Source organism: Anopheles maculipalpis, chromosome X (genome assembly GCF_943734695.1).
Source record: "Anopheles maculipalpis chromosome X, idAnoMacuDA_375_x, whole genome shotgun sequence".
NCBI lineage: Eukaryota > Metazoa > Arthropoda > Insecta > Diptera > Culicidae > Anopheles > Anopheles maculipalpis.
In genome coordinates, this window is record NC_064870.1 from 7167998 (window position 1) to 7186506 (window position 18509).

At 46.4% G+C, this 18509-nt stretch overlaps 1 protein-coding gene across 1 annotated transcript; it reads right to left on the minus strand.

The window, feature by feature from the left end:
- Positions 1 to 11123: 11123 nt before the first annotated feature.
- On the minus strand, positions 11124 to 17869 carry LOC126568526 (splicing factor 1). Its single transcript, XM_050225019.1, has 6 exons — positions 17731 to 17869; positions 16913 to 17508; positions 15923 to 16111; positions 15458 to 15533; positions 12646 to 12798; positions 11124 to 12408 (listed from the first exon to the last, which is right to left on the minus strand). Exons 1-6 carry the CDS (start codon positions 17835 to 17837, stop codon positions 11139 to 11141), a joined length of 2391 nt encoding a protein of 796 aa, XP_050080976.1. The 5' UTR covers positions 17838 to 17869; the 3' UTR covers positions 11124 to 11138.
- Positions 17870 to 18509: the final 640 nt, after the last annotated feature.

Sequence of the window (18509 nt, forward strand, 5' to 3'; positions counted from 1 at the left end):
CGCGACGTAAGATCATAAAAACATCTTACCCTGGTATGCCTATCTCCGCCGTCTCTAACGTCGATAAACCTTGATCGAAAATGCGAATTTGGACATTACCCTTCCGCTCGTTTGCTTCGCAATATGTGCCGCACGTTCTCTTCCGCTACCAGCCCTCGTTTGATTGCATTTAAACAAGACTACGATTAACGTTCTCTCGTGCGGCTGCGTGCTGCTGCTAAAGTAGGTTCGCCCACCTGCCCACCACTCATACCGCGGCGAAGGATACCACGGCGTTAACCTAAATTATGTTCCGAATCACATTGGCGGTGCTAGACACGCGAGGCGAAACGGAAGATAGGGTGCCGTTGTTGCGATGGTTGACGGTGGCCGTGAGTAACGCAAGAAGCGTACCATTAGATGGCGATTATCGATTGATTTCACCTTCGCTGAACCTCACCGCGATCATCTCGCGAAAGGACCCTTTTTCAGACATGTGCGTGTGTGTGTGTGTGTGAGAGTGGTAACCACACCTTTACCTTTACCTTGTACCTTCATCTTGTCCTCGGCGTATCCACCAGCTGCGTTTCTTCTCCTCCTTGCACACTACACTGGCCAGAAGGCCACCCAAACCTTGTCCCAGTTTGTTTCGGAGGGATTTTCGTTACCGAGCACGATGCCCATATCTCGGCAGGATCTTGCAACTGCCTTCGATCCTGCCTTTCGGCACTCGTTGGCAATAAACGGCACACGTCCTTGATACAGTTCCCGCCGAAAAGCTGCGTCAACGTCAACTGTCAAACGCTCTGGACGTTTGACGTGCATGGTGAGCCCGTGTGTCGTCACCGAGTTAGTACACCACCGCCAGTTTGCTGACAGGATGCAACGCTCAGGGGGCGTGAACACCGTGAACACTATGCGTACGTTGGTTGGAAGCGAGTCACACGATGTCAACAATGTTGGTGGCCTGCTGTGTTGCCTTTATTCGCTGGTCCCAATTTTTTGTTTTCGGCGTTTTCGAGCTCCAGTTTATTATTTTTACGACTCGAACCGCATGTGAGATCATGTCTTATTTGACCTCGTCGTCACCATGTCGTCGTTTGTTGTTTTGCTGCCCTTTGGTCCATTCGCCGGCATGGTACCGATGCCTTCGATTTCGGGACAGCGGGGCTATTGGGAGGGTGGGCGACGACGAGAGAATTCGCGACTTATTGACCCGGTGGTCGGACGGGCCGGACCACCACTTCCAAACCCGTAGGTGCCTATGCATGGTATTGCCGCGAACACCCCAATTATGCACTCCAGCAGCGTGTGCGGAGGCCCAAACGGTGTGCGTGCGTGTAGAAAGTTGATCGACAGGATTCCGACCACCTTCAGTCGACCATGGATCGGCACCGCCCTTCCTTTTACTCTCGTACCCTCACTTCGTCCCCTCTCTCTCTCTCCCTCTTCCCGCACCACCTGGTATCGTGCACGCTCCCTCTCCTCTATCACACCTCTTCACGCACTACACGCGAAGTTGGCCGGCATCCTCCAGCAATGTAGACCTGTCAAAGGCTAGCCGAATCATTACGGTACAGCAGGAACACACAAGGAACACATGCGGTAGGAGAAGAAGTGATGCTAAAAAGGAACCGCTCTCTACCGCCCCCCCGCCTCGCCTCCTCCTCGCTCAAAATGCACCTTCGTCTATTTTCCGCGATCGCTTAGGATATCGTTCGTTTATTGGAAACGATTGCTTCAATTACGAAATGTAGGTTGCCTTCCCGCCTGCCCGCACCAGCGAGATGCAATTTTGTATGCTTCTCTACGCCATCTTTGCGTTGTTTTTACTTCGCTGTTTGTGTTCTTCTTATCGCGCGGATTTTTTTTTTATCGCAATTTTTTGGGGCTTTGCTTTTGTCAGCACTGCAAGCCCACCCCGTACCGTTCATGTAACGTTATTATTTCGTTTTTGCCCACAGCTCAATAATGTGTACGTAAAATGGTATCGGAGCGCAGTTAGTTGGGTCATAAACAAGGATGAGGGTTTAGGATAACGAGCCCGCAACGGGGCAGAGAGGTGGAAGATTATTTATGGTAGTTTTATGACCTCTGTGCAACGTAACGCATGCAGAGAGATGCGTGAATTGGTGCAATTCCAGTCCCGGTTGCCGCAGTCGCAGGAGAGTGCACTACTTGACACCTTTCGATTTCGAACAAGCTGCTTTATGGGGGCAGCTTCCCTTTTATGGTTTTGGGTGGTTTATGGGTGATTTTATTTTTATCCTGTCCCATTGCGTGATCCAATGTGCAGTTGTATGCTGCGAATAGCAAACGTTTGAACCTCAAACATTGGTTCGTTTAAGAGGAAAATGTTGAAACGGATGTAAAAGTTGAGTGTAGAATTTGATAAGAGCTCCTAAATTAAGAGCATTTTCCTGATTCGCGGCTTCATAGCAGTGCGCAATCGCTTCGATAGAGATTTAGGATTTCCTAACAAAAGCTATACTCAATTTTTACATCCTTACAAATATTATCCTCTTAACATTGGTTCACGCAACGAAACAGGAAAAAAATAAAATCCCCAATAAACCATCCAAAACTAAGAAGGGGAAGCAGCCTCCAAAGTAGCGTCATGAATAGAATATATCTTTACACTCGTAAGTAGTTGGTGAGCTTGTCCTGTGCGCAAAGCATTTGCTCTTGACTTTGAATTGTGTACGGCACCTTTGTATGCCAAGTGTGTCTTTAAAAATGGCGTCCAAAAGCGCACCACACCACAAAACGGGGGTCATGGGTAAGTGTTGTTTGTTTACGTGTATGAAGGCTTTAAAATCGCCCTAGAAGTCCTTCAGATGATTATTCTAGAGCGCGTGTAATTATGATGGATCAGGAAATAATTCCTCTTCCTTCTCGACTCGGGTTGCCAAATAAAATATTCCAATGAAAAAAACAAGAACTCTAACTTGATTTATTGCGCTCCAGCAGCATTGGGTTTAAAAACAAATTAAACTGTATCATCTATAAAAATAATCCTATTCGCGTCTAGATACGTTTTTAAACTTTAGTTTGTTTATGCAGCTTTGTCTGGATTGAGGTGATCATCACTCACTAATCGGTGTGTTTTTGGAATTAATTTTTAATTACCCATTCCGAAGAACACCTCACCACACAGCCTAGTCCAGCTACATAATTAATGAGACGCATAAGAAGATTAGAATTTAATGCTTTGGATTAATTTTAATTGCTCAGTCTCGCACCTCACCAAAACTACCTCTACGAGCTGCTTGCATTGACGCAAATGTCAATCGTCATGTCACCCTGCACAACCGAACACACAAAACTGGAACGGAACAACACTGCACTCGAAAATGTCACACCGCACTCTTCGGGTTCGGTTAGAGCATGGTCAACACCGGGCGCATATTGCACAATACACACAATCCTTCGGTGACCCTAATTTGTATCTATGTCTTTTTCTTTTCTTTCATTCTCTCCCTTCCTCTCTATCTCTCTCTCTCTCTCTCTCTCTCTCTCTCTCTCTTCTTATCCCTTCGAGGGGGGTCGATATGGTTTGCCTGACCTACTCGTATTCGACTCCGTGTATATTGCAAGGCCAATCTCTTTTTGCTCCAAAAAAAAGTATAAATAAATGAGAACAACATGAAATAAGATCAAAATAAAAATTGTAGCGCTGTTCCTTCACCGTTGCCTTGTTGTGCGCTTATTGCGCAACACTACATGGGAAGAATTGATTTGTTAAGGTGGGAAAAAAGCCAAACGGGAGCTGGAAGAAGAAATGTTTATTGAAATGTAAATATTTATGAGAAGAGATAAATTTTACTGATTTTTATATTTTTTTGCTTCTTCACCTATAAATTCTCTAGAGTACATGTAGAGAAGGCGTCTATATTAATATGCATCAGATAATAAAGGTCTGGGGAGGAGAGAGGAGCCCTTCCCTACCTACTAAACTAACAACGCTGATAGCGGGATTTGAACCACTCCTTATCACGGGATCATTCATCTTAAATCAATCACGCTATCCATACGGCTATCGAGGTCATCCGAAGCTGGCCCGACTAATAGACCAATTTCAATCGCTACGACGCTCAATTTTGCGATGCACACTCACATCAATCACTTAGCAACACAAACAGACGTCAGCTCGTCAAATAACAAAAAGCTTAATCGGCTATATTATGACACATTCGATTAGAGACCCATGTCTCACCGCGCGTTCCCTACACTTCCCGTTGCCTGTGCGTGCGTGCGTACCCTATTGTGCAACCCGTACATGTCGGAGCCTTAATTTTATGTACCTGTATTGCTCAAGCCTATCCTCTAACCTCCCGCAAACCGGGTGGCGTTTAGTGTGGCAACCACAAAATAAAAAGTGAGCAAAACCAAATCAGCAACAATTTAAAACAATAAGGTCGCGGTTCGTTGGTACGTGTGCGCTACGGGCAGGAAGTTGCAGGCTCCCTTCTTTCGCGCAAAAAAAAAATGGAAGTGGGATGGATGCACTTTCACCGTGGCACACAACATCACAGCTGCACTAGCGGTTAGCTTTTTATCGGTTGTAAGAGAATGGAGCGGTGGGATGTGCATAAGGGATTTGTGTTTGTTGTGCTCCCCAGCAAGTAAACAACTATTGCTTGGGAAGCAAAATAACAACAAAACACACACACACACAATTTCATCGACGGTGCGTTTCGATTTCGTTCGTACTTATGGGGTCAGGCTATGAGAAAACTGGGACGCAGCTGCAAGATGCTCATTAAAAGCTGGGCCGTCCGCTGGCCAACAGCCGTCCGCTGCTCTTAATCAGCATTAAGGACCGTAGACATTTAGAAGTATCAACTACCGTGCAACGTTAACGATTTGGATAAGATTTTCTAATGCAGATGGTGTGATTAGTATTTTCAACCATTCTCACGCACAATCAATTATTTCGCAAACCGGTACAACGTGTACCACTGACAGGCTCATTCTAGGCTTAACGGTGAACCATATGCCTTATGCCAGCCAGGTACTTCGTGGTCCGTCCACTGGAACAACTGCACCCACCTCGGACACATACAGTCCTCTAGGCGATAACTATATTCAACCGGGGCTTGCGTTTGTGTACCAGTCGTTAAAAAGCCGATGCAAAATGGAGCTCACCGTAGCGTTCTTTCGTCTGGATAGCGAGGGTCGGCGAGGTATCCACGTTTTCGGCCCAGTTTCGACTCCGGTTTGGCAAACCGTGGTTTGACACGTCGGGGTACGGTGTTCTCGGCCGATTAAAACCCAACCAATAGTAGCCAGTCAGCGGTGAAGGTGCGTTGCAGTTTTTATTACTTTGACAGGTACGAAATCCGTCGCACGTCACATAAAAATGCGACCTTCGGTGTTATTGTGTATGCATCGAACGGGCTACACAAGCGTTTTCGGTGACCTGAATGGCTATGGTCCCAGCAGTTCTTTACCTGTGTGATTAGATGATTGACTTATCTGGCGTGGCGAAGATGGGGAGAGGTCGTCCACTTTAGACGACTTTCGGTGAGGTGTTTTAAGGGCGTAGACTTTATTACATTTTTAATTCTTGAACTCACCAACAACTTTAAAGATAAGTTTACGCTGCAATAACCTTGCCCATTGTCCCAAGACATCATACTTACTATATCCCATGGACATTCTCTTTATCTTTACATCTTCACCTAAAGGGTATCACTAGAGGTAGGGTGAAGAAGAGACGCAGAGGGGGAGGGTATGGAGGGGGGGGGGCTGTATGAAGCTGCTCCCACCACTACTCTCACCGGGAAAGTAACTCCGCGAAAGGCTTCCATTCCACAGCATCGCATCGCACCGCGATCGCAGGTTGCAACCTCCTTTCGCCTAATGGCAGATATTATTACTACGACTTGCCGCTGGTGCAATTTTCCCGCCACTGAGCGCGCCCGCGCGCATTCACGCCAAGGAAAACTAGAACAGACCAGACGTGGCCAGCTGATCAAGAAGCCGACCCAAAGTCGCAATCTTCATCCTCTCTCGACCAGCGCACACATAAATTGGTGCATTTCGAATGCACACCATCGCGACGCGACACACTGCGCAAGCCAGCACATTTTCTTTGAACAGACATTGGGCACCGGGGGTGCAAAATTGCAACCGACCATTGAGTGCCGCTGGGACGGGAAGTTAATGGCGGAATGGTGAGCAGTGTGATCTCTCATCGTCTCATGCGCGATGCACCGTATGTTGCGCATCACTTGCAAATAATCCATCCAACCTGCAAACAAAATGGCGTCCAGCAGACTCCAGTGCCGATTGGAGGGGGCGGAAAACTGGCGGTTCGGTACGCGGCATCAAATCAATCTCGAAACCGTGCTGCACCACGTTGTGTAATGTCCGAGCGCGCGCGCGCGCGCGGCATGACTTTGGAGTCCTTGAGCGCAAACGGGGAAGGTTTTGTTTGTTGTCCCGGCAGGAATGATGGCGGAACTAGCGAAGGCAGGAATGGGTCGCTCGCGTGAGATTTTGCTGCGATTGTGCGCGGCCCCCGGACGGCTCGCGGGGTTTGACGACGCGCTAATGGTTGTGGTTGGTTCGCGTGCCGTGTCTCGTCCCCTCGTACGGCTGCCAACCGACCCGTGCACGACGGGGTGAGCAATTTGTTAGAGGACTTCATTTGCACCTTGCGCCGGAAAGGTCGGAACCGATTACAGGATCTGATCGAATCGGGCTCTAGTTGTAATTGGTGGCAAACGAATGAGTACCGTGCGGAGCTGTAATGTGGCACAAACGAACGAGCCAACGACGATCATTGATCGCGATGGAATGTGGACGTAGACGAGTCGAAATCATTTTCTGAGAAAACCTCACGGTATCAACTTTGTTGGTCTAGGTTTTGCATGGCTGGTATCTATCATAGTTCAAGGGTCTGAAGTTATCTCCATTAAAGCTAGAGCTAAGTCTAGAGTTGTGAGGATCAAGCTGGACGGTCCAGATGAACTCTGGAGATCACGATTCGGAAGTACCAGCCTATTATAGTGTTGCAAAATTCTAGTCGAGGCTTAAGAATCTTTCGAGTCGTCTAGTATTGCAGTAGCCTTTACGGCGTACCTTGAACCTTAAAACCATCTTGGACCAAAGGAAGTTATGATGAGTCAGATGTTTGGATGGACGCCAAGTAGCGCATTGTTCTTAGTTAAAAAAGCATTTGGGTTATCCCCAACTTGTTACATTCAATATCTCATCAACTAAATTACTTGTTTACTATCGATTCAGCCAAAGATACCCATCTTGATTTGGCCGGAAGGTCATCAATTTCGATCCTCTGTTTATTTCGTGAAACAGGTAAACATGTCAATTACGTTCTTCAAAGATCGAAAATCTCCCAACAGTCCACGTGTTGTTGTCGATCGCACACAGGCGAAGGTCGTCCGCGTGTGCGTGTCCCATTGAAGCAGGAACAATTTCGCGACTCGACAACGCTGTTAGAAGATCTTCTTAAGCCGATTGGCCCTAGTAGCGATTTGAGAAAGGAAAACAACAACTCGCGCATTATGTGAAGCACCATGCGAAGACAGCCCATCGTGTCCTTCATTAGTTCATTAGTTGTACACTGTTCTTCTATCGTCGCCACAACTTGCCCACCCAGTACGGCGTTGTGTTGGGCTCTCCCCAGGCCGTAGCGTTTGCGATTATTTCGTGCACACAATTTGCGTAACTGACTCCACACCGGACACGCCGGTCCTCCAACGGCAACAGCCTCCGGGGAAGTTTGTATGTAGGAGAGATCGAGCTAGAGAAAGGGAGAGCGGGTGAACATCGGAGAGAGGTTCGCACATTCGTCTCGTGGGTATGTGGTGTCCAGCACACGGTTGGCACAGTGACACCTGCGGACAATGGCGGTGCTTAGCGACCCTGACCTATCGGGGTGAATTGTGCCACCGGATGGTGTGGAATTTTTGGGCAGCGAAAACTGATTCGTTTCGAGGTTGAGAAGGTTGAGAAGCTTTGCCTTTTTCTTCTGCTTCTAACAGCATCTCGTACCTCTACTCGGTGGAGGTAAGGATCACACCGGTGCCCTTACCGTACCGTACGGCCATGGTTACGGAATTTGGAACATCTTTGCGAGTGGAAGGTTTTTTGTTTTTTGGAAAGTAGCGTCCTGAAGTTTCGTCGTGAGATGTTGAAGTAACGCTTTGGGACAAGGTAACATTTTAAACACTAAAGATGGCGCTGAATTTCTCATCAAATGGAGAGCTAGATTGGCAGCGTACCACCGAAGCACGTAAACAGCACAGTTCAAACTGCTTTGATCTGCAAAATGGAGCGTCGTTTCCTCTAGCGCGTCTAGCGCGAACCCATTATCGAACGGCGCGGTAGATAACGCACAATTTCAACAGCCGCCCGGTAACGCACCCGCTGCAAATGGCCGGACATGGTCGGCAAGGGCAGCCATATTTGGCTCCTTGCGCTGAAAACGGGGAGCAAAACTCATTAAATTAAATTGATGTGTACGGCCGAGAGAGCCCGTGTACACTGCATGACTGCAGAGCACACGGGAAAGCTGACAGTGTGTGTCTTTGGGGTCTAACAGTCTATCAGGTAGACCCCTGCGTGATTAATCAATCGCACAAGTACAGCGCGAGTGTGCAACGTTAATTAAGGTGACAAACCGTTGGTTGATTGGGATAACGTAAGCCGTTCGATCACCGGCTCTTACTCTTGAAGGCACTTTACCCTCCTTTTCGGAGTAGGCTCATTATAGAGACGCCAAAATGAAGCCGGGACAATTTCAACACCAAACACACACACACACACAAATGTATGTATACAAAGAATCATCAAAATCTGGTTTGCCGTGATAAGAGTTGCAGAGAGTGAGCGAGAGAGAGGGAGGTAGCCTGAAAATATCTGGAGCATGTAGAATTCGTTCAAGAAATAATCATTGCAATCGAACTCAAGGTTGGAAGGTTCGGAGGAACTGGTTGCCGACAAGCCTCACTACATTCCTACCGCATTCGGGTAGCGCGTGAACTGTGGGAACACTTGTCGCAGGATGTCCTTGAGGGATGTCGTACCACAAGAAGAAGTGTTGCATGCAGGAACGGCTCACCGCACGATCAGTTGACTGTTTCTGTACGATCAGTCATCACACTACGGGAACTAGTAGGTCCTACACTAGTAGACAAATATCCGTCGTCTACATTGACGCTATAGTTTACATGGCTTTGCCCTCGCCAGCTTGCCATTCGTAATCTTTAAGCTCTAGGCCCATCAAGAGGTAGCTCGAAGAGTGCGAGCGTGGAGTGCCCGTTCCTCTTTAAAATGAGCTACTTTACACTTTTCAGGCGCTACTTCTGGTGGACGCGATTATTCCATCCTAGTATGGGCCCACTCTTGCACTGCAACTCCTACGATCATTTCGTTTCGGTCATCTTAAAGTTATAGTAAAACACACAAACTCCAATCAGTGCTCACTGTACCTGGCAAAACTAGCTGCCCTAAAATGTGGTATTTATTATTATTATTAATAGGGGGAAAGTATTTAAATTTAGTTTTACATTTATGTGTTGAATGCGCCGCCCCCATCTCAAAGGAAAACCGAAAATTGTCTGCCTGTATCCCACCCTTGCAACATTTGCCCCTTTTACCCCCACAGTTTCGTGCACTTTTTGCTTTTAAAAACCTGCGTATGTATCCGTTAGAGGGGAAAAACACAATTACTTTTAACGCTGCTACTAATCGTGTATACATTATACATGTAGAGGATACAAAGAGATAGAGAGGGTAGAAGGAAAGAAACCATAATTAAAACGTTAGCTAGATAGAATTAAGAAATGAGTGATTATATAGCTGTCTTTATATTTACGTGTGCGCGCGCGTGTGGGTGTGTATTTTAATGTAAATGTAACAGGCTTACGAGCCTGTTGTAATCTTATTTTTAAACTTTTACAAACGACGCACATACACGCACAAACTACGTCCTCTGCGCGGGGGCTAAGAACAGTACTAGGGTTTACTTCACTGCCGGATTACGGTGAGAAGGATACACTAAGTGAATAAAATTGTAACAAAACTCACGCACTAACACACATACATCATACTGAACACGATAGGAGAGTAAAAATGAAAGAGATTCCATATGGAATATGCGAGTGTGTAGATTTATGAAACTGAACTTAACACGTCTAAAGCGTTGCTAAGATGCAATTTTTCTTAGCGCAACGGAAATTTCCCTTAACACCCGGCTCGTTAGTATTTCACACCTGTGAAACTTTGTTGTCAATTCGGCTGGCAATCATTTGAATGTTTTCTTTAGTGAGACCGGTTCTTTCGCTTTTAGTATGCTTTGGGTGTTATTTTCCGATTCAAGAGTTTGAATCGATTATTCACAATCCTAATAAATTTATGTTTGGGTATGAGTCTACAAATAAACATTGCACAGTTATAAACATGCAGTTGAAATTTTTGTGTGCCGTGTATGAAAACCACGGGATCAGAAACTTCTCAATCAGCTGAAATTAAAGTTTCGAATGAGTGAAACTTGCTATAGTTTACAAACGCTTTTACGGGGTTACCTTGTTTATGTCTCTGTGGGAGGGTTTTTTTTTACTATTCAAGTAAATCGTTTCCGTCGTCGATTGATTTTTTGACCATTCGTCGAATGGTCATTCCTGCAATGGCGCTCACACTAATACAGCACAGCGTGAGGCGCACCGTTCTGCTAACTCGTGTGTGATAGTTTGTTACAACCGGTTTTTATTGCTCCTACAGTGATTAAAAGTTTTGTAGGTTAAAGAAATATTTCCCTAAAGCACAATAACCATCAAGAATAAAAGACTACTTTCATGTGCACTTTTCAAAAAGTTGATTTCGATACTCCTATTAGGAATAACTTTACCAGATATTAGTAGCATGATCATTAGCATCTGAAACATATCTCCCTGCTAGGCGGGCCTTAGCTACCGGTTCATCGAGCAGCGTGTGCCAATGGAAGCATAAAATAGATATAAAAATATATAACTTGCAAAGCACGCCTGTTTGCCGAATTAAATCATGATTTTGAATGACTGCCTGTGTAGATGAGGAGGGGTGGGGAGGGGGGGGGGGGGGTGGATGGCTTAGGGGCGTAGGCTCCTAAGCTGAATTTTCAAGGGGCAGATTAATACATCAGTTCGCAATTAAGAGGGTGGTGGTGGTGGTGGCGGTGCCAAAATGTGCGATGGCATGCCCGATATTGATGGGGGTGGTGGCGGTGCCGACCCCGGTGGCGTTGGTACCAATCCTTTCGGCATTCCACCCCAACTTTTGCCCCATCCACCCATACCCATCGGGCCGAGCGCACCGAGACCGCCATTGTACGAATGGTGGTTCGGTGCCGGAACCATCGAGTCGCCGGCTGGTGGCAACGGTGGCTGCGGCGGTGTCCACTGCATCAAGGACGGTACGGATGGTGGAGGGGGCGGTGGAGTGGGCAGCGATGGAGGAATGGGAGGCATGGGTAGCAATGGTGGCCACATGTGACCGTTACCGGTACCATTACTACTACCGGCTGCTGACCCACCTCCACCACTACCATCTCCACCACCACCGACGGCACCGCTACCTGTCTGCGAACCGGTGCCAGTGCCAGCGTTTGACGTTTGCATCGAGTTGCTCATTACTGAGGGCGGATGGTGCGGTGTGGCCATCAGGGGACGTGGTACGGAACGTGGTTCGAACAGGTTATAGTAACCACCGCGCGAACCACCCCCACCACCATTACCAGCACCTCCACGCTCACCTCCGCCACCACCACCGTGGCCATGGTTATTTTCTTGGGGCGGTGGCGCTTCACCAAGCTCCGCCATCAGGCTCATATACTCCTCATCGATCTTCGTCGCCGCACTACCTCCACCACCGGCGGACGGGGGTCCACCGTGGCCGGGTCGCTTGCTGCGGCAATCACGCGCTATATGTCCCGTACCACCGCATGCCGAGCACACAATGTTGTTCGTAATGTTCGGCTTGTCCGGACAGAGCCAGCTCTTGTGCTCGTTCGAACCGCAATTGTTACACCGCGGCCCATCCGTTTCACGCAGCGTACCGTTTAGCTGGGCCAGCTCGCGCAGCTGCATCCGGCGAAGATCGTTATGGCCCTCCGGCACCTCGATACCCTGCCGGATAACGTCCTTGATGCGGTCGACCGCCTTTTTCACTGCTTCCGGGTTGCTCGCGGTGATAAACGCGTGCAGCGGTTCATCCTCCCCCGGCAGCGGTTGCCCATCCTTACGCCCGACCTTACCCTCCTTTACCGAACCCTTGCCGCGGATGATGATTTTTGCGCCAGTATCCTTCTCCATCGCTTTCAGCGTGTTGCCGCGCGGTCCGATCAGCAGCCCGACGAAGTTAATGTCCGGATACTCTTCCTGCGGGATGAGCACCTTGTCGCTGACACGAATTACCGGCGGCCTGTTGGAAGTGGCATATGGTAAAACTCGTTAGAAACGTTTCGACACTCAATAAGGACAAATATCATCCGAACATATGGACAAATTTAATTCCTTGACTTCCTTTTGAAGGGATGAGGACGGAAATCGCCACCAACCACTGTCAAATAGGCTTTTTTCTTCATTTCATTTTTCATTTCTGTTTTTCCCCCGAAAAAAAAAATCAGTATAAAAATAAATGAACAAAAGAAATACTTACTTGTAATCAGAGGGAGGCTTAAAGTCGGGATTCAGTGACTGCATGCGCTGGATCAGCTGGTGGCGCTGTTCCTCCAGCTTCTTACGAGTGCGGAACTCGCGCGTGTTCAGTCGCTTACCATCGCTACTGTAAATCGGTTCTGGCGATGGAGACCTGCACGGTGCGGAAAAGCGAAGAAAGCGGTACAAGAACAAAGAATGCAAACAGTTATTTCACTTGCTAACGGTAGGGTGCATCGCGATGGGTCTCGCTAGGGAAGTCTCGTAAAAATGCAGCACAAGACTCCCCCCAGAAAACAGGAGAGAGAAAGACAAGCGGTTTCATCACTTTCGTTCTTTAAGTTTTCTCGAACGGAAACGAAAATAGAGAGAAAGAGAGAGAGAGAGAAATAAATCGTATTATTATAGTTAAGCGGTTGTCTCAATAGAGAGGATGCACAACGTGGCTGTGGTACGGTACCGTTCCGCCGTGGCGTGTCACGGGAAAACTGAAAGCTGATCGTTATTATAGGAGAAACAAGTAGAGCAGAGATACGATTAATAGGGATCGAGAGTTTTTAACTGCCGTATTACAAACACCCCCACACAAGAAGGTGTTGGAAGAGGATGATTCCTTTTTTCTGTGCGTATGTTTGTGTGTGACTCCTACACACACACGCACACACAACAACACATGTCCCACATCACACGTCACACCATCTCCCACACTCGTGGGGCGTGGAGCAATCTTTTATCCTTTGGAAAAAAAATTAATGATTTCTTATTAGTACTGTGTAGTTGTACACCTCATTATTACATTCGCGTTTGTTTCATCATGTCTCGTATCACGTGTGTAGCACACATCTATATTCCTATGTGTTAGGAAGTAATGTACAGTAAACACACCCACTACAGCAGTTTACGTACGCTACGCTCTCACAGACCGACACGCATACTGGTAACACGCACAGACCGAATCGCCTTATTAACAGCGTCTAGGTATGCGAGAAGGATCGGTGGATTAAATAAAAAAAGACAAACGGTAGATTATTGCTTCTTTTAAGGAAAAAATATGTAGCCTTTGAGAGAAAAAAAAAACGTATAATTAATTATATGCTGTTACTGTAAAAGTAATTAGAATTATTTATGATGCCTGGTCTTAAAAAAAGGGAGTGAAAAGTTTGTTGCATTAGAAAAGAGAAAGAAAAAAAGGAATATGTTAATGTAATCCTTTTAAAATCTGCGTAATAAATATACTGCTGGCTCGCTTCATCTGACGGCACTAGTCCCAAGGAGAAATACAAACGCGCACACAAAACACACACATATACACACACGGACGCACATCATCATTGGCGATGGAGGATCGCGATCCTCCATTGTATACGAGATTGCTATACAAGGTTCTTAACAGCCCACATAGCAGGCAGTAGAATAGCACAAACAAAGCGAAATTTGAGAATCACATCATTTTCCGACATAAATACACAACACATCGATTTTAGCTACGCTGTATCAATTGAAAACAAAATTTCCGATTATTTTAGAAAATCGTCCTTATGAACGAAATTTGCCAACCTACTGAATGGTCAACGATCCAACCGTGTCTTGAGAAATGAATCGTGAATGTGAAACGTAACACCCGGGCCGTTACCAAATCCAAGTCGATGACCATTGATTAAGGATAGGCAAAGTGCCAAATTTTACGGCTTTCTAAATCAATGGCAAATTGTTTTAACGATTTTAACAGCGTAGCTAAACCGATGTAATGTGTGTTCAAGTCGGAAAAAAATTGTGCATCTTGATCTCCTGCATTGTTCAAGCTATGCTAATGTTTGTTCTATGGACTGGTAAACTCTGTAAGTGATTACTCTCCCAGCATAAAAAGGAGATATGTGTGTGTGTGTCAGCATCTCTGAAATACCCAGCTAGGATATAGTAATAGTAGCAGTAGTAGTAGTAGTAGTAATAGTAGAAGTAGTAGTACCGAGACGCTGATTTTTTGTTATCCTGGGAAGATCCTAAAGATTAAGATGTGTGAGTGTGTTTTGGCTTATTCACCCACCACCTCTCCCTGTTACCCCCACTTGCATAAAACTGTCTGCCCCGGTGGTGCAAACACGATGAAGAACTTCGCTGTGTTGGTGTATCGCTAAGTTCAGAGAGAGCAGCAATCGATCCACTTACTGTGTGTTTTGCTTCAAAACGGTTGGCGGAGAAGATGGGTTGGTGTGGGACGATCGGCAGCGCTATGCTATGGCTTTTTTTATCACAACACAATGTATTAGTGTGCTTAAAAAAGTAGAGTTCACATTAATGTTGGTTCCTCTCAATGCGAAAGCAGATACTAATTGGGCAAAAAGAACACGATTGTCTCTTAGGGATATCGCTATCCTTTTGGGGGCGAGGGGGTAAGATGATACTGACCGTGTGCTACTCAAATCAACATAAACTATTTTGTACCGATTTAGCAACGTTTGATTGTTAAAAAAAACGATCTTCCATAGTCTGCTGCTGCTTGAATCAGTTAGACGATGATCACGCTTCATACGGGAAGATCGTGATAAGGTACTAAGAAGTAACGCGTAACGTACGTACGTGAATCGAGCATCAAGATTGCCAAAAGCGTAAAATAGCTCGGATGGTAAAGCTTTCCTGTAACCCTAAACGCGACCGTCGGTGTTTAAATGGCTCTTTTTAGGTCCAAACGCTTGCTAACTATCACTGAGCGCTTTGAGAGGTTCTTTTTTTCTTCTTATGTGATGGTGAGATAAAAAGCTGTAGGGGATTGTTGTAAAAAGTGTTCACATTAAAATGACATTAGGAAATCTAACCTTTCTTCCGGATTTTGCGGTATCATGAGATCGCCCGTACGAAGCTTGCGGCTTATTTCCTCGATTTGAAGTTGCACTAAAATAGGGAAAATAGACACTGATCAATGCATATGCTGCTCGTTTGAACTCATAGAAGTCACGGGTCCACAGGAGATTCCGAATCAAATTCCAAAGTACATGAGAACTCGGAATTTTTTAAGCTAGAAAGCCGCAGGCAACTGGATATTTCGAAACCAACATTAAAGATTCTCTTGAGTATTTGAGAAATTTTCTCGCTTTCAAATCGCTTTTTAGAGAACTTGGCGCATACACCAAGCTACACTTTCACAAGACAACGGAGAGAAAAAACCGCAATTTGGAGGTTTTCCAACAGTTCAAAATCCGCTTTCAACAGTTTGAAATTTCCAGTGGGCCGCAGGCTTTAAAGTTGTTCGCCCGTGATTTTAAGATGTGTGTCCTACCGACCTAAATAGGCTTCCTGCTGGTCCGGTGTTAGCGTCGATGGCAATACCGTTGGCATGCCGGGAATGAACGTTTTGTCGTGATCACTACCGGCCCAGCGTGACTTTTTCTTGCGCCGGCGGGACGATTCACCACCCTCGCCACCGCTGCTGTTACCATTGCAAAGCGCTTGCGGTCCGGTTCCGTTTTCACCTGTAAGCAAGAAGAAATAATTTAGCAATTTAATTTACTGCCCAAGCATTTCTCGTGTGTATTTGTCAACCCCGGTAACAGTTCTTTGCTTATTTCTAAATGTCTCGATCTTTACTCCTGGCAGATGTCATTCCCTCCCATAATGTGGTTTTCAACAAAGAATTAGTTTTATAGGTTATGCCTAAATTGAAACCCTCGTTTTTTTCCGGTTCGGTTCGTTAAAACGTTCATTCCTTCTAGACTTCTTTCCTGCTGTTAGGAAATCTGCATGGCTGGTTCCAGTGCATAATAAGGGCGATAGGTGCGACACCTACTAACTATCGTGGTGTCTCCCTGCCTTGTGCTCCATCCAAGATTTTTGGATATGTTATCCTTTCCTTGTGTGTCCAATTACATTTCTCCTCATCAGCATGGCTTTATGTCCCAAAGGTTCTTCCTCGTCTAACCACATGTCCATTGTCTCGTCGGTGTTTGAGAATATGTCTATCGGCCGTCTAGTAGCTACTGTCTATCAAGTAGATACTGTAACTTAAACAAAGTGTACGCAGCGCGAAACGCAGAAAAAACGAAGACAAAATAATCACATCTAAAAGAAGAGAAAGAAAACTACCTAGCCGACTGCGCTTCCTGACGGTTCCAAAGGTTCCGGACGGTTCTAACGGATCCGGACGGTTCCAACGGAACTGGAATCATACGTGTCGGAACCGGATCCACGAGCCATGGGTGGGCTCCAAAAAACCCATCACTAACTTACAACTATCTACCCATCCGCCCGTTTCATACCAACCCAATTCCCCTTACCTTTCGAACCAATCGAGGAGCAGCTGTTTTCGTTGTGCTGCTCGAACAGGGCCTGCTGCGTTTGGATTTGCTGCTGCTGGGCCTGTATCTGCTGCTGTTGGTTATAACTGTTTAGTAATTTAGCAAAATCGCTCGCAGTCGCTGCAGTGAGCAGCATCGTCGATATAACATTCTGCGTAAACTCCATGCTCTTGTACTCGTAGTTCTCCGGACTATCCAGATGGCTGTTGCCGTCCATCGTTCGGCGCGTGTCATCCGCGTGCTCACGCGAACGATGTCTGTGGTCCCGATCATCCCGGCTTCCACTACTCCCACCACCGCCACCACCACCATTGCTAATACCACCACCGCCGCTGCTGCGATGCTTCCTATCGCGGCTTCGACTGCGGCTGCGCCTTTCACGGTGCTCCCGTCTTCGATGGTCACGCTCCCGGCTGTCGTCGCGCGTACGGCCATGCTTGCTGGAACCGTGCCGCTCCTTGCTACTGCGACGAACCTCGCGGCGTTCGCTGCTACGCTCCCGGCTTCGGCTGCGGTGACGCTCCTTCGCACTATAGCTGCCCTTCTCCAAGTAACGCTCCTTGCCATCCGTTTCACTGTGTAGCATGCTGAAAGCGTGGAAGGCAAAAAGAAGCGTATTAGTACGTTCGTTGTAACTCTGATGTTTGGGGGTTAGAATTTTGGCAAAGTTTCGCATGGTCCAATCGCTAAAACAAAACAAAATGCCTTAATCCGTGCACGGCACACAATATTACGCACTTAACATGAGACGCCATGCCTTACGGGGAAGGGTACTATGATGATGATGATTGTCATACCTTTTACGCTCACGCTCTTTGTCGCGTCCTTTGCTTAACCCTGCCACATTGTTGCGCGATTTGCTGCTCTCGTGATCGCGATCCTTTCCCTTATGCTTGTAACTCATTGTATTAAAATGTTAGAAAAATATAAAGATTATAAAAAAAAGTGTATTATAAAAAAAATTATCAGGCGCACAACTCGGTGTGTGCGTGCCCGTATCGAATTGGAAAAAGCAGACACTTCAGGTCATGCTCAAACAATCACACAAACATATCGACTTTTCGAAAAATGACGTTTGACAGAACGTTCTCGAGCGAAATCGAACCGAGCCGAAGTTGGGCGAAAATTTCCAATGCAGGATTTTACTGCACCATACAGTTTTAAACATTTTTGTCTAATTAATTACACCTTTTACAGTGGTTTAAAACCTGTATTAGCAATGGCACCGGTAGGAACACAGCCTGAATTGCAAAGGTGGTGAAGATGTAATTAAATAAGCTGCTTACATTGATTCTATGTATTATAAGCAAAAGGAAGGATTTTATTTTTTATTCGTGCAAAAACACTCTCATTCTGTTGTAGACATGGCATACGAGGCAACTCAACAGACATTTCATGGCGCACGAGATTCGAAAAAATCCGCCCCGAGCGCCGCCTCGAGCCGATATTTTTTGTATCATATAGGCTGCAATCTTTCATGGCGCACGAGATTCGAAAAAATCCGCCCCGAGCGCCGCCTCGAGCCGATATTTTTTGTATCATATAGGCTGCAATCTATGCTAAATGTATGTTCACG